The 16,091-nt window shown below is 31.1% G+C and overlaps 2 protein-coding genes across 8 annotated transcripts in view; one reads left to right on the top strand and one right to left on the bottom strand.

The window, feature by feature from the left end:
• LOC127736224 (trimeric intracellular cation channel type 1B.1-like) overlaps nt 1-16,091 on the bottom strand; it is a 200,978-nt gene that overhangs the window by 74,690 nt on the left and 110,197 nt on the right. The gene's annotated exons all lie outside the window — the stretch shown is intronic.
• The window catches only part of LOC127736176 (probable 3',5'-cyclic phosphodiesterase pde-5), a 75,957-nt gene that overhangs the window by 29,279 nt on the left and 30,587 nt on the right, over nt 1-16,091 (top strand). For all 6 annotated transcript variants that reach the window (XM_052246762.1, XM_052246756.1, XM_052246768.1 and 3 more), the window contains 7 exons: nt 2,413-2,524; nt 5,067-5,116; nt 8,416-8,453; nt 9,819-9,942; nt 11,060-11,153; nt 11,614-11,672; nt 15,162-15,212. In XM_052246762.1, coding sequence (XP_052102722.1) covers nt 2,413-2,524; nt 5,067-5,116; nt 8,416-8,453; nt 9,819-9,942; nt 11,060-11,153; nt 11,614-11,672; nt 15,162-15,212 — 528 coding nt within the window. The remainder of the gene's footprint in view (nt 1-2,412; nt 2,525-5,066; nt 5,117-8,415; nt 8,454-9,818; nt 9,943-11,059; nt 11,154-11,613; nt 11,673-15,161; nt 15,213-16,091) is intronic.

Genomic DNA, 16,091 nt, shown 5'->3' with positions numbered 1-16,091 from the left:
AAATTTCGACATATAGTTTTAATATATTATGAAAATTCGATTTAGTTAACTTTTTTAATTTATTTTTTGTTTGGTAGAAAATATCTTTCACAATATTTCTTAAATGAACCTTGTATGAACCAATAACAGTAAACTTTTATTATAATTTTCAATGAAGAAAAAGACTTTTTTTTTTAATTTGCATGTCTTGAATTTGCATCTAATGAAGTGTAAAGGTCCTTGGGAAAATGTTTATGGTAATGAATAGCAGCTTAAGAATACTTACGGCTGTATGATGATTTCTGAAGAGGTGTAATAAGTTTTTGTTGACAAGATATTAAGATAGGATTATGTTTAATATAACTTATTTTGATGAGTTGGGGTTTATTTACGTATCTCTGGGTTACAGGTAATCTTCAGAAATCGGTGTAACGTTCGTTATGGATTTATATGAAAGGTGTTACAGGTTACTCTCTCACTCCGTTTAAATCTCTTTTTGATCGTAAAATGCACTGAATTGAAATCTCATTATATTATTTTATACTGTTCAAACATAGTGACGTAAAGTTTGACACAGTTTTGACAGGGGATAAAAACCGTTACACTTTCTGGTTATAATCAAGTATTCACCACTGTAATGTTAATTGATAAGCTTCTAATTGATTTAAATCATAGCATTGAAAGCATGAAGAGTTCATATTAAATGTAGTGACAGTATCACAATTTATTAAGTGTCTAATCTTGCTAGCCAATGAATTCTGAATAACAAACAAATGAATAATACACTATATATATATTTCAAAAAGAAAGAATATAGCCTTATAGGGTCACTATATATGAAGCACTCATTCTCATAAATAACTATTAAATAACATGTTCATCAAAAGAACAACACTTTTATTGCTGTCCTTCATCTTGACAGTTGTTGGAATGTTTTAAATGATGAATTACAAATCTGACATCTTACAAAAAGTTCAAGATAATGCTCCATAATATTCATTAGTTAGTAGTAAGGTATTTCATATGTACATGTAATCTGAGGAACATAAAGGGCAGTAATCAATGAATTTCATATGAAACTGGTAAAGTCTTCCAGAAGATATTATCATTCCTTGTCCATTAAAGGATTTACTTTTAATTATACCAAGAGTGCATACAGTTCAGGAAAATTAAAGAAATGAAGTCAAAAGTAAATTTTTTTAAAGGTGAAGGAGGTTTTGTTATGCTTATAACTGCGGGAAAGGATGGTCATGACAAGCTTTGATAAACTTAATCCAACTGTATGATCACCTCAGTCTGTGCCAAAAACTTTTACACCTACTGGTCCAAAACTCTATTTCTAGATTATAATCTTATATGGCTGACCATTACAGTTTTTAAATTTTCAGTATCTCTGACCACTTTTTACTAGTGATGGGCTATGGTATGGGCCAGTGGTTGAGTGATTGTTGTTTTCCTTATTACCAGTGGTGTTTTTCGCACAGACTGTTAGGTCAGAATAGGAGAGATGTAACCTGTCAAGTTCTGATAATACTTCACTGGACTCCATCAAGCATAGTGATGTTTATTCAGATGACATATTAAAGAAAATTCTTTTTACAGCATAAATTCAGAAATGCTGTAAAAAGATTCCAGATTACTGAATAAACACTGGAATCAACATTTTGCATTTAGGTGGTTTATATAAGATAAATGGATCAAGAATAAAATATGGAAATACATTAAATATCATTATATAAAGGAGTAGGTTTATAAAGGGTTTAAGTTGGTCCTAAGACTTTAAAATTTTTTTAATCTCGGCAAAGTACTTCAAATTTTACATAGAAATAGTTGTGATATAACTTAACATAAATTAATTCTTTTTGGTACATCACATAATAAATTAATTAGGTAGTTATGGCCCTTAATCATAATTCATATGTGTTTTTCTATAATTTATACAGTTTTTAGCATAGATAAGTTTAACTGCAACTATGATCCAGATAATTATTATATCTAGCGATTCGATACAAACCTTTGCACCTTTCGGTGTCAGAACATTTTGGATCTTAGATTGCAGCCTTAGTTTTCCTAAACCTATTAGGTCTGAATAATGCTCAAAATCATCATTTTTTGACAGCATCTCCAAATCCACTGACTTTTAAGCCTATAATGTACTCCCATGAAGATATTTCTTTTTACCAAGCATTAAGGCTTTTGAAAAAGATACATTTGAGGACCAAATTGTGGCCTTTTTGATATTTTTATTATGAAGTTGAAATTTAAGGTCATATTTTGGCTAAAGGGAACCTGGTTCTTCGGGATGTCTCCTTTTATCAGGTGACACCTTTCTCCCCCACATGAAGGAGACTTTGTAAATATAGTTTTGAACTTTTCTAAGTAGTTTATAGATTTCTGATTGTACACTAATGGACAGTTTTTTTTTTTTTGTAGACATGTGTACAATCAAGCAAATGGAAGGTGTTACATGAGATGACGAGGGACATAAGTTATCAGACTGACAGATTACAGATCCTAGCAGAACTAGCACAGTGTGCTGTAGATTGTAAGTCACAGATTAAACTTACTGTATTAATTAGACATATTACAGATCATAGCATAACTAGCACAGTGTGCTGTAGATTGTAAGTCACAGATTAAACTTACTGTAATAATTAGACATATTACAGATCCTAGCAGAGCTAGCACAGTGTGCTGTAGATTGTAAGTCACACTTTAAACTTACTGTAATAATTAGACAGATTACAGATCCTAGCAGAGCTAGCACAGTGTGCTGTAGATTGTTAGTCACACTTTAAACTTACTGTAATAATTAGACAGATTACAGATCCTAGCAGAGCTAGCACAGTGTGCTGTAGATTGTAAGTCACACATTAAACTTACTGTAATAATTAGACAGATTACAGATCCTAGCAGAGCTAGCACAGTGTGCTGTAGATTGTCAGTCACACTTTAAACTTACTGTAATAATAACACAGATTACAGATCCTAGCAGAGCTAATACAGTGTGCTGTAGATTGTAAGTCACACTTTAAACTTACTGTAATAATTAGACAGATAACAGATCCTAGCAGAGCTAGCACAGTGTGCTGTAGATTGTAAGTCACACCTTAAACCTACCGTAAAAAAATTGTCTAAGACCAACATATGTTGACCCTATGTTGACCTCTATAGATGTCTTTTGTATTTGTGTTGATTGTTGTCTCAACTATTCTATTGACACATCTCCTTTTTAGCCATCACTTGGCGTCCGTCGTCGTCGTCGTCCTTCCGGTGTAAACTATTTCAAACATCTTCTCCTCTGAAACCACTAAACCAATTCCTTAAAGAGTTATTGCCCTTTAAGGACTATTTTACACAATTTGTTTATTATGTTTTCTAACTTTAAAAAATCTTCTCCTCTGAAACCAATAAACCAATTCCAACCAAACTTAAGATGAATGATCCTAAGGGTATCTAGAATAAAGTTTATGTTTTATTTTCTGTTTCGTCAAAATGCAGTTTTTGGCTTATATATATAAAAACCAAAGGAGATAGAACAAATCTGACATGGGGTAAACATAAGGTGAAGTTCTATCAGCCTTGAAATTTTCAGATGAATCTAATAACCCATTGTTGGGTTGCTGCCACTAAATTGGTAATTTTAAGGAAATTTTGCAGTTTTTGGTTATTATCCTAAATAGTATTAATGATAAATATAAACTGTAAACAGCAAATATGTTCAGCAAAGTAAGATCTACAAATAAGTTTATATGACCAAAATTGACAATTGACCCCTTAAGGACTATTGCCCTTTGAGGACAATTTTACACAATTTGTTTATCATGTTTTCTAACTTTAAAAAATCTTCTCCTTTGAAACGGTTGAATCAATTTCAGCCAAACTTGGGCTGAATGAGTTTCAGAGTATCTAGTATAAATTTTGTATTTTTTTTTCTTGTACGTCAAGAAACATAGCCACTATGGGTAAAATGTATTTCTTTGCTTTTGGGGAAAATATGACAGATACAAAGAACATCTCAATGGAATTTTTAAGCCACTAATTAATATATACTAAAAAGCAGAAATAATCATTGATGAAAGATTTAAGCAAAAAATTACAGGTGAGCGATTCAGGCTCTTGAGAGCCTCTTGTATTTATATCGCCTGTAGTTGATCAGGCTTCTCACTGAAAATATAGAAAAGGGAGTTGTTAAAATATATACCTCAATGAGACAGCAACCAAACAACATAAACAAATACAAATGAAATGTCATTGATCATAGAAATAAGAAAAGAATTGATTTAACATAGAATAATGAGATGTGGTATGATTGCCAGTGAGACAAGTATCCACTAGAGATCAAAGGAGGAGGATTTTAACAACTGTTTCAACAATGTACAAAAACCTTACTGTATAGTAAAACACTGTTTTAAGTCAAGATTAAAGAACAAAATTCAAGATTACAAATTGTCAATCAGAATAGGAATGTAGAAAACACAAAACAGAATTCCTACTCTCAGGATTGTACCTTCTAGTTAGTTGAGATTGCTACAATGCTCAACAAAGGTAATAGCTTAAACCAGAGTTACTCAGTTTCAATGTCAAAGTTTAAGGTAAATTAAATGTTATAGAAAACAGCATGAAGCTAGAGTCTTTTATTCAGTTCCATAAAGCTAGAGTCTTATTCAGTTTCATGAAACTAGAGTCTTTGATGGAGAGTTGTCTCATTGGCACTCATACCACATCTTCTTATATCTATCTTATTCAGCTTCATCAGGATTAAAAACAGTAATTAAAATTTACATCCAATGACCATGTCACAAAATAGCACAATAGAAAGTGGCAATTTAATGGAGGGAGTAGTTGTATTTTATAGCCTTGTTGATTGATGCTTATTTCTATGTGTCCATGTAGCTAAAAGTTGCATTAAATTAATCAGATTTGAACCCCTTTTTCTTCCACATTGGTACAAATATCACAGCATTTTTACCAGGCTTTGTTGTGTATTATATACATAAATGATAGATATATGTATTATAGTGATTTTGTATTTCATTTCTCTTTATCTTGTTTGTTTTGATAAGGACACATCATCTATTTTTCAGCAACCAGTGCAGATGGGTTCAATTTATACCTGGCAGACAGTAATCAACAGGTAAAAAATTACCTGGTTCAAATTAATATCATTTTATGTTTGCTTTTGGGTGGAAAACATTTCATTGCCTTACATATGAGACTGAAAATAAATTGATTTTAAAGGAGATCAAGGAGCAACAAAAGCAAGTGAAATAGAAAAATTTCCATTTATATATCTTGTAATTCAAAAGCCATTATAGTTGGTGTATGAGAAATTGTCTGACATGTCGTCCATTGAGGTTGATAGCCTTTGTAAGCAGCTTATGATTAATGATTACATGTACCTGTGGGTCAGCTTAAGATTATTTTTACCTAAGAATAAAAATAATATTCGGGTAATTGCACTGTAATCCAATAAACCTATCTAAATAATGATGAAAAAAATACTTTTATATATAATTATACACTCCAGCAGAAGGAAGAGGATTTCTTTATCCTTACATATGAGTATTCAGTTTGGGTTACCAGGTTACCATGGTAATTATTTTGAAAACAAATGTTATAATCTGGATTTGTAAAACAAAATGGTAATTATCTGAAGAAGAAAAGGAATCGAATGTCTTCAGCCAGGAACAAAATGTTAATTCCAATATTTCCTGAACCCTTAAAGACATGACTTAAGAAAAAAAAAAAAAAAAAAAATTAAACAAAAATATGGCACAATATACTTGTAAAATTTATTATAAAACTAACAAAATTTATGATCAACAAAGCAGTAAAACACTCCTAACCCAAATCAAATAAGGCAAAAAAATACAAGGAAAAAATGCAAAACTATTTATATATAGCTAATTTTATTTCAGATATATTGAAATAGGAATGGCATTAATTGCTAAATTCATGCCCACCCAATTAACTTAAACTCACAAATTAGATTTATAACATACTGAAACATATACCTGAATTACCAAAAGTTCTATAGGAAACAATAAATAATGCATGGAATGGTAAAAAGTATCAAGATTTTGGGCTAATTAACAATCAACATGACCTCCAAGATTGATGAGAGATTAAAACAGATAAATATAGATATCATGTGCTATAGTATAAATTAAGACCATTTTTCTGTTGATTTCATATAAAAGAATAACGTACATTCTTGTTTTACATGTAACATGTAAGAATGATATTTTTTGGGGCAGAATCTGTCAATGAAATAGGAAATTGCCTTGTTTTTTCTAATTTCCCTTTTCGGCTGACATTTTTTTCAATAACTAACCATGCTGCACACATGTGCAACCATCTCTAACTCATAGGGGGAATATGGATCCAAATAAGATCGAATTATTGTCTTGCAAAACTTTTATGTATCATCAAAGTTTTGGGGTTTATTTTGACAAAATTGAACCAAACTGACTGCAAAAATGAGTAACAATATTCTGTTCTTGTAAATGGTCAAAACAAAATCATAACTTGATATAAACGAAGTTTTAAATACACACATATTTTCTTAAGAAGGATATTTTATTTTGTTAGATTTAATGTAACCTAATTTGTGTGTCATAGAAGATACATATTATTATGTAACTTTGCATGTTCACATAATAAAGACATTATTTACAGATGAATTATCAAGTATACTTGCCATAGGCAAATTAATTTACAGTATAAAGTTAACAAAATATTTAAACAGATTTAAATAACATTAAAACTGATACACTGTAAGCTAGACTCCAATCAAGTTTAACAGAAGTCTATAATCACATCACACTGTCATAGTATAGAAACTGATATAATTTACATAATCATATGAATCACACACACACTTTATTCATAACATTTTTTGGGGTATTTAGAAGTTACCCAGAGTCCAAGGTCAAGCCAATAAGTAATAGTCCGGCCGCGCACGCCGCCCATGTAATAATTATGCAAAACAAAATTGTGTGATGCATCTGACGCAAGGGGACAAATTGTTATTTTTGTCAGTCTTTTGTAATATGAATGTGTAATGATGGGTAATTCTACCAATATTTGCCATCAAGGAAATTCTGGTTAATTCTGGGAACACTGCAACTCCCATCAGTTGCAGCCTGAGTGGCTTTTGTCTAACACTGACTTCAACCTCAGTCTATAATCTATAATGCCAAACTTTAATACACCTGGTGCCTGATTGGTAACCCAAAACACACACTGATATAAACTATACACCTGGTGCCTGATTGGTAACCCAATACACACACTGATATAAACTATACACCTGGTGCCTGATTGGTAACCCAATACACACACTGATATAAACTATACACCTGGTGTCTGATTGGTAACCTAATACACACACTGATATAAACTATACACCTGGTGCCTGATTGGTAACCCAATACACACACTGATATAAACTATACACCTGGTGCCTGATTGGTAACCCAATACACACACTGATATAAACTATATACTTGGTGTCTGATTGGAAACCCAATACACACACTGATATAAACTATACACCTTGTGCCTGATTGGTAACCCAATACACACACTGATATAAACTATACACCTGGTGCCTGATTGGTAACCCAATAAACACACTGATCTATATAAATTATACACCTGGTGCCTGATTGGTAACCCAATACACACACTGATATAAACTATACACCTGGTGCCTGATTGGTAACCCAATACACACACTGATATAAACTATACACCTGGTGCCTTATTGGTAACCCAATACACACACTGATATAAACAATACACCTGGTGCCTTATTGGTAACCCCATACACATACTGATATAAGATTAAATTATGCAGCAATCAAATACAGTTTAACAACTCAGTGATTGTGTTAGTGCAAGACTCCTACTGAAGATCTAAATTTTTATTTCAGTACCTTATTTTATACTAGATGTTGTTTTGGATTACTGTTTCTTATGAAATACTATAAACATAAGCAAAAAAAATCTAATAGGACTATATATTGACTTGGAAGAGGATTAACAATAAGTCCAATCAGATCATTAACTAATCACAGTTATTGTCATTTCTTATGAAAAACATAATCCAAAGTCTTTATCCAAAACATGTAGCCTAACAAGATAACCATTGTAATATTCTAAAACAGTCAACCTTACATTATTTCTGGGGTCAATTTTATCAAACTGTCAAACATAAAAACAAAATAATAAATTCAACTGAAGTCAAATTCTGCTGGCTTATTTATTGTTGTCAAAAAATAGAAGGCTCTGTCTTGATAAAAAAAAATAGCTAATAACGTTGAATATAATGAAGTTGATAATTTGACAAGTTATTGTGCTAACAATGTAACACATGGCAGATCAATATTATTGGAGCATTATTAAGATAATTGTCTCTTTTTTTCACAGCTGTATCATCATAAAGTATCACCAATATCCTCTAGCAGGTTAGTAAACCTAGATATGTAACAGTATGTTCTGTGGCTTATAAGGTGACCAATAATCAGTACAATATACTACATACTTCCCCAGCTATTTATGGATTGTATGACAATCAAATTGTTCATCTTTCACTGAATGTGGACTAAAATAGTTATTACAGTTATAAAAGAGTTGTATCTTTAATGTATTTGTTATTTATATGAACAGTCACCTCACATCTATTCTAATCCATTTCCCTTAGATTGCAGAAAGTGATATTAACTCATGATAAAGAGTATTGAATTGCAGCAGACCAGAAAATTGCTTTTAAAAGTATTAGTTTTAAGTAGATCTTTTGTACTACAAAACACATATTTACCAAATTATTGATAATTTACAGTAATTCAGAACAAAACTAAGATAATTATACCTATACTTACAAATATAAAATAACAATTATCACAATTCTTGTCAACACCAATGAGGAATTGCTATAATTGCACTTCTCGTTTGAAAATAATATTTGTTGCACAGTGACAATTATGACTACGTGTTTAGATATTTCCTGCACAATGACAATGATGGCTATGTGTTTAGGTATTTCCTGTACAGGGACAGTGATGCCTAAGTGTTTAGGTATCAATTATGATTATGTGTTTAGGTATTTCCAGTACAGAGACAATAATGACTATGTATTTAGGTATTTCCTGCACAGGGACAATGATGGCTATGTGTTTAGGTATTTCCTGCAGTGACAAAAATGGCTATGTGTTTAGGTATTTCTGCACAGTGAGAATAAGGGTTATGTGTTTAGGTATTTCTGCACAGTGACAATAAGAAATATGTGGTTAGGTATTTCTGCACAGTGAGAATAAGGGTTATGTGTTTAGGTATTTCTGCACAGTGACAATAAGGGATATGTGCCTAGGTATTTCTGTACAGTGAGTATGAAGGCTATGTGTTCAGGTATTTCTGCACAGTGACAATAAGTGCTATGTGCCTAGGTATTTCTGTACAGTATCAGGGCTATGTGTTTAGGTATTTCTGCACAGTGAGAATTATGGTTATGTGTTTAGGTATTTCTGCACGTGACAATGAGGGTTTTGTGTAAAGGTATTTCTGCACAGTGACAATATGGGGTATGTGTTAAGGTATTTCTGCACAGTGACAATTAGGGTTATGTGCTTAGGTATTTCTGCACAGTGACAATTAGGGCTAGATATTTAGTGCAAGATGGTTTTTTGCATCGGTATTTAACATAATCTGTTTGAAAAACAAACTGTTTTCTAGATTTAAAAAGAGAGTTTAAAATGATAGGTGTGATTACTATTTTTTATTTTCTTACTAATTTAAGCCATTCTCATTTGATACATTATGTTTCTGTCTCATAGGGGAAGTCGTACAACAGACAGACCTTCTGAAGGATCTTATATTGGTAACATAGAAACTGGAACATCCTTACCATCTTATGTTGCCAAAACAAAAGATACAATCAGAACTAATCATGTTCAGGGGGTAAGTTCAGTTAAAATCAGAATTAATCATGTTCAGGGGGTAAGTTCAGTTACAGTCAGAATTAATCATGTTCAAGGGGTAAGTTCAGTTACAATCAGAACTAATCATGTTCAAGGGGTAAGTTCAGTTACAATCAGAATTAATCATGTTCAAGGGGTAAGTTCAGTTACAATCAGAACTAATCATGTTCAGGGGGTAAGTTCAGTTACAATCAGAATTAATCATGTTCAGGGGGTAAGTTCAGTTACAGTCAGAACTAATCATGTTCAGGGGGTAAGTTCAGTTACAATCAGAACTAATCATGTTCAGGGGGTAAGTTCAGTTACAATCAGAACTAATCATATTCAGGGGGTAAGTTTAGTTACAATCAGAACTAATCATGTTCAAGGGGTAAGTTCAGTTACAATCAGAACAAATCATGTTCAAGGGGTAAGTTCAGTTACAATCAGAACAAATCATGTTCAGGGGGTAAGTTCAGTTACAATACAATTATATACTGTGGATTCATTAATATTCGTTGGATACCAATTTTCATGGTTTTCGTGGATACAGGTGAACCACGAATTCAAATATTCAACGAAGTACAAATTTACCATCAGCTTGTATGCAGAATATGGCAAAACCACGAAATCCTATATCCACGAAAAGGCAAGTTTTCCGCAATCCACGAAAATTGGTACCCACGAAAATAAATGAGTCCACAGTATTCAAGGTCGAATTAAATTCATGAAAACACTCCTAGAACTTATCATGCTATTTTATATGTATGTAATATTGTACTATATATTATCAGGGATGATACTTGAATAAAAAAATATTGAACATTAGATTGCTATATTTCATCGAAGATAAAATAGAAATTAACCTTTTAAGGGCCTTAGATATTAAACCAATTAGAACCAATAGTGCTGTAACTTTAGCTAATGTACAATTGAAAATAATTAATTTCTGGTTATGTGATGTAGTTTTAATTGAAAATATGTAATGCTTCAGGAATTAATTGTGACTCAGAGCTAAGAATGGTATAGATGCAATAAAGTTTTGACTTTCAGAAAAAAAATATCAGATAAGGTGTTACATTTATTTTTTTTATAAGTAAATTAATTTTCTTTATCAGGACATGAGGTTTCCAGCAGGCCTAGGGATAAAGATGGAGCATGTTCAGACAGTTCTAGCCATTCCAATTTTACAGGAAGACTCAGGGGTATTAGGTAGGTTTTATTAAACCTCAATTGCTCCTAATAAAGGTGGGAGATACACAAGACACATGACAAAATATGAAGCAAAGGTTTACATGCACATCTTTTAGGAAACCTGGTTAAAAAGCTTACTAATGATCAAATGCAGTTACCTGCCTTTCCCAGTAAATATAAAAATAAGAAGATGTGGTATGATAGCCAATGAGTCAACTCTCTACCAGAAAACAAATGACATAGAACGTTAGCAACTATATGTCACGATATGGCCTTCAACAATGAGCAAAACCCATACTGCATGGCAAGCTTTAAAAGACCCTGAAATGATAAATGCAAAATATTCAAAAGTGAGAAAACTTGCGGCCTGATTGATTTACAAAGCAATAAACAAAAAACAAATATGATATACAGCAACAAATTAAGTTCCATTTGTCCCTTTGCTTCAGCCGTAATTTAATAATTGTATATTTTGTAGGTGTAATAGAACTTTACAGACAATTCAGTACAGACTCATTTACTCAGGAAGATGAAGAGGTAGGCATCAGTATAGACTTCTATAAGTTAAACTTATATTGACTGTTAAACAAAGGGGGATAATTGATAATTAACCATGTTATAAGGTCAAAAGAAAGATACATGTTATGTCTTCCCAAAAGATCCCAATTTTTAAAGACACTCTAATGATTTCTTAAAACATTTTTCACCAAGTCATTTGTTGTAACCTGCTAACTTATTTTATTAAAATACAGGACAGAATTGATTCCTTCATAAATCTGCTGTATTCAACTTGTTATACTGACCGTTAGACTTTATAAAACGTTTTTTCTGAACAATTTTTATTATTTTAGCATTCCTTAATTTCAACACTACGAATAAGTTAGGATCTCTTATTAGACTTGTATGTATCGCATGTTTCAATTTGGTCAAATAAGAAAAATAACCATTTTTAATTCCAAAATTGTGACCAAGGGAGATAACTCAAATTCAAATTAAGTCACATCAAAACCATCTATATATGATACTTCCAGGATTATGGCCCCCCCCCCCCCCCCAAAAAAAAACATGCAATGTTTGGTATATCGCAGTGACCTCCCATTGAAATGGTTTATATTTAGCTATAATATAGTGATGGTTGATAAAACCATGTTTTATAAATGGTATCTTAGTGACCACCAATGTACTTATTATATATTCATGAGGCTAAACACTTTGTTTAATTAGCTGTATCAGGGATCACCCATATTTAAGGAAATACAGATTATAATGTTTTAAGACATTGTCCATTTAAATTCAAGGTAGTTGTTACAACTTAAACATATCTAATAAGAAAACACGTATAAAGCCTAACAAATTATACCAGAATATAATGATAGAATAAAAGCTTTTTGACAAAAAGCTAAGTGAAAAATGAATTGATAAACATATTTGTTCAGAGATTTTATATAGACTTAAAACTTTTGACTCCCACAGTGTGAAGTTTTAAAAAGTATGAAAGGTGTAATAATGAATTTGATTCTATACAAGCTGCATATTGCATTAGTTTTGAATAAATATCATATCTATACTTACAATGAGTTAAGCATCAGGAGCAAACTTCGTTCTTTTTAACCAAATTTTTGCATATTCTTTCTAGATATTTGTTTGAGTAAAAAGGGGTTATAGAAAATGATATCATATGTAATAAAATCAGTTTTACATATGTAAAACAGAATTTAATCTGCAAATAAAGTATAAATAGTGATATATGAATGTTGTATTATGTATACAATGTAATTGAATGTTAAGTTCCGTTGCTTTACAAGGATATTATATCATAAAGGCTACAAGAATATTCTTTGATCTGTATAGCTAATGATCTGTAACACTTTTTAATTTGCATCTTCTCCAAAATAAATATTTTATGTCTATCAAATGTAATAGAATACGCTTTTATAAAGTTAGATAGACAGGCGTTTTTCAGTTATGACCTAACCTTGCTCATACTTTTGGTAAACTTTAGTGCACTGTTAGGAAACAGTGAAGGATGGTGAAAGCCTATCCCCACCCTATTTCTTGAATTTTCATATTTTGATACATAAAAATTTTTTAAAAAATTAAAAAAAAAATATTTACATATATAATTTCAAGATTTCAAGATAATTGATTACTTCAAAAAACTTGGTATTGTCATTGTCATGTAGAAGAAAGGAAAATTAAAGGTATCAACAGAATGAAATCATTAAAACAAAAATTTATTGGGTCATTGAGTTGCTGTCTTATTGAAATATACCCCCCCCCCCCACATCTCCTTTTTATTTTATATATATTTGGCAGATGTCTTATTGATATATACCCCCGCTTTAAAAAAGATGGGGTATACTGTTTCACCTCTGTCTATCCGTCAGTCCATCCCTAACAAATTGTGTCCACTCTATATCTAGAGAACCGTTATGATTTCTTAGTTTATACTTGACATGTATATTAACCAACACCAAAGGGTGTGTCATAATGTATGTACAGCTTCCTAGGTCAAAGGTCAAGGTCAAAAACTTTGGTTTTGGTTGACAACCCCATGTCCTATGGTAAAGATCGTGTCCGCTCTATATCTTGAAAACCGTTATGATTTCAAAATTTATACTTAACATGTATATAAACCAACACCAGAGGGTGTGTCATAATTTATGTACAACTTCCTAGGTCAAAGGTCAAGGTAAAAAACTTTGGTTTCAGTTGACAACCCCATGTCCAATGATAAAGATACAAATTTTTTACCACACATTATTCACAGCGGGGCCCACAGAGATGGCTACCATCTCAATGATATCTAGTATAAGTCAGCTATACTGTGTGATGCGTTTTCAGATTCATCACTCAACAACTTCCTATTTATCGAACACTTGTATCATTGTACACATGATAGCCAAGTTTAAAATTTTCGTCACATTTTTCTCAGCAACTACAATACAAGGATTAAACAGCATGAATTGATTGATGCAAACTCTTCTGACAGCATTTAAAACAGCAGATAAGTTGATAACAAATAATCATGGCCTGTAATAGTTCTGTGCAAATGAAACAATGTTTCAATTTAGGATGTATTTGATAAATTGTTGAAGAAAAAGAAACTTTTGGAAGCAAATCATAATCTGAAAAATATTGTTAATTTACTCAATTTGAAACATATTATTTAAAATTTCACTAGGAATGACCCATGCCAAAAGTTTTGAAAGCTAAAGATGCTTTAATACAGCAATAATATATATAAAATTGCCAGTCATTTCATCATTTTGAACAACTTTGACTCATAAGCTGAATAAAACATTATATTATATATATAAAAATGAGGAGATGTGATATGACTGCCAACGAGACAACTATCCACCAGAGCTAAAATGAAGTGGTAGTAAGCAATTATAGGCCACCGAATACCCATACTGTATAGTCTGCTATAAAAGGCCCAACATGAAAAAAGTGAAACAATTCAAACCAGAAAACAGCCTTTAATTTATAACAAAACAATTTGAGAAAAAAAACTTATATGACGGACATGAGCCAACAACAATATATATGTTTATAAAATAACGCAACTTTTAGTAAATTTTCTTGCAACATGTTTGGTGCAATTTGATTTAATTGGACTTAAAATTTTAAAAAGTCATACCTTGCCAATGAAACTCAAGTTTTTGGTGTTTTTGTAATGGCAGTTTGATTTCAATAGCTACCAGTTTTTTTATAATGTGATAAAAGTTCTATAATGAATTTCATTTAGAGTAAAATATACAAGGAAATGTGAGATTCAATTTTAATTTTTCAATTTTAACAGTGTTATGTTGTTATTGGTTAATAATGTATTAGACAATTATATTCAACCAATGGCATTACAGTATTTCATCATGGTGTACCAGCAATAAAATTACCCATCATCCTTTGCATTATGTCATTTAATAGTTGGTAAATAATATCTTTATTTTGTATAAAATGAGAATTGAATTAAATATTGTAATAGTGTAGTTTGTGTGCATGTCTCACTGTTGTGTGTTCTAGGTGACTGCTACATTGTTAGTCTGGGCTGATGTATGTGTGGATTATGTGCAGGTAAACCTATGTGTGCTGTTTATATAACCATATGTGTGCTGTGTATTCTACTTACTTAGATTAGAATAGTCAAATTGCATATTAATATTAATATTATTCATTTTTTCTTTTTTCTTTTTTTAAATTTACAGAAAAGCTTTCATAAAATTTAACCCTGTAGCTAATTAATTGATTTTTTCTGAAATTAAATAGTGGTACATGTAATGCATTTTGTAAAATAAATTGATCAATGAAAATATGGGAGGAGGGAATCCAATTGAAGATTGAAGAACATTTCAATTGATTTTTCCTTTATTCTTATTTGGTGAAGTTTTAATCATATTTATAAATTAAAAAAAATTTTAATATGCAATTTATATATTTATTAATAGTAATACAGCTATGTGTGATTTACTATACCCATGCAGCTGTAATGAATAAACATATATTATGAACATGATGTCATACCTTCCAAATTTTTATCAAATAGAATTTACTTAGTGATAATGAAGCCAAAATTCATATAAAATGTATGAAAAAATAGAGTTGAATTTTATGTCACAGAAAATAAGTTTTGATATCAAATGGTACAGAAAGTAAGATATATGAGATAATATCCACAGTTTGCATTAAACTTAAAACTCACTTTTCATTCTTTGTATGTATTGTTCATTACAACACAATAGTTTTAGGCATGATCTATATTCCTGAGAGTGATATATTTTAAATGCACTGATACATGTCTTGCTTTGCACTTTTCTAATTTTTGCATTTTGTGGTATTTATACAAGCACATATTCATGTTTTAAATTGCAGCAAACATGTTTTGACTAATGATTTCTGCTTTAGATTGCAGCTAACATGATTTTCTGGGGAAGCTTTGCTGTCTATTTTATAGAG

This window comes from Mytilus californianus, unplaced genomic scaffold (genome assembly GCF_021869535.1).
Source record: "Mytilus californianus isolate M0D057914Y unplaced genomic scaffold, xbMytCali1.0.p SCAF_1, whole genome shotgun sequence".
NCBI classification, from domain to species: Eukaryota; Metazoa; Mollusca; class Bivalvia; order Mytilida; family Mytilidae; genus Mytilus; species Mytilus californianus.
This window is presented reverse-complemented; position numbering and strand designations above follow the sequence as displayed.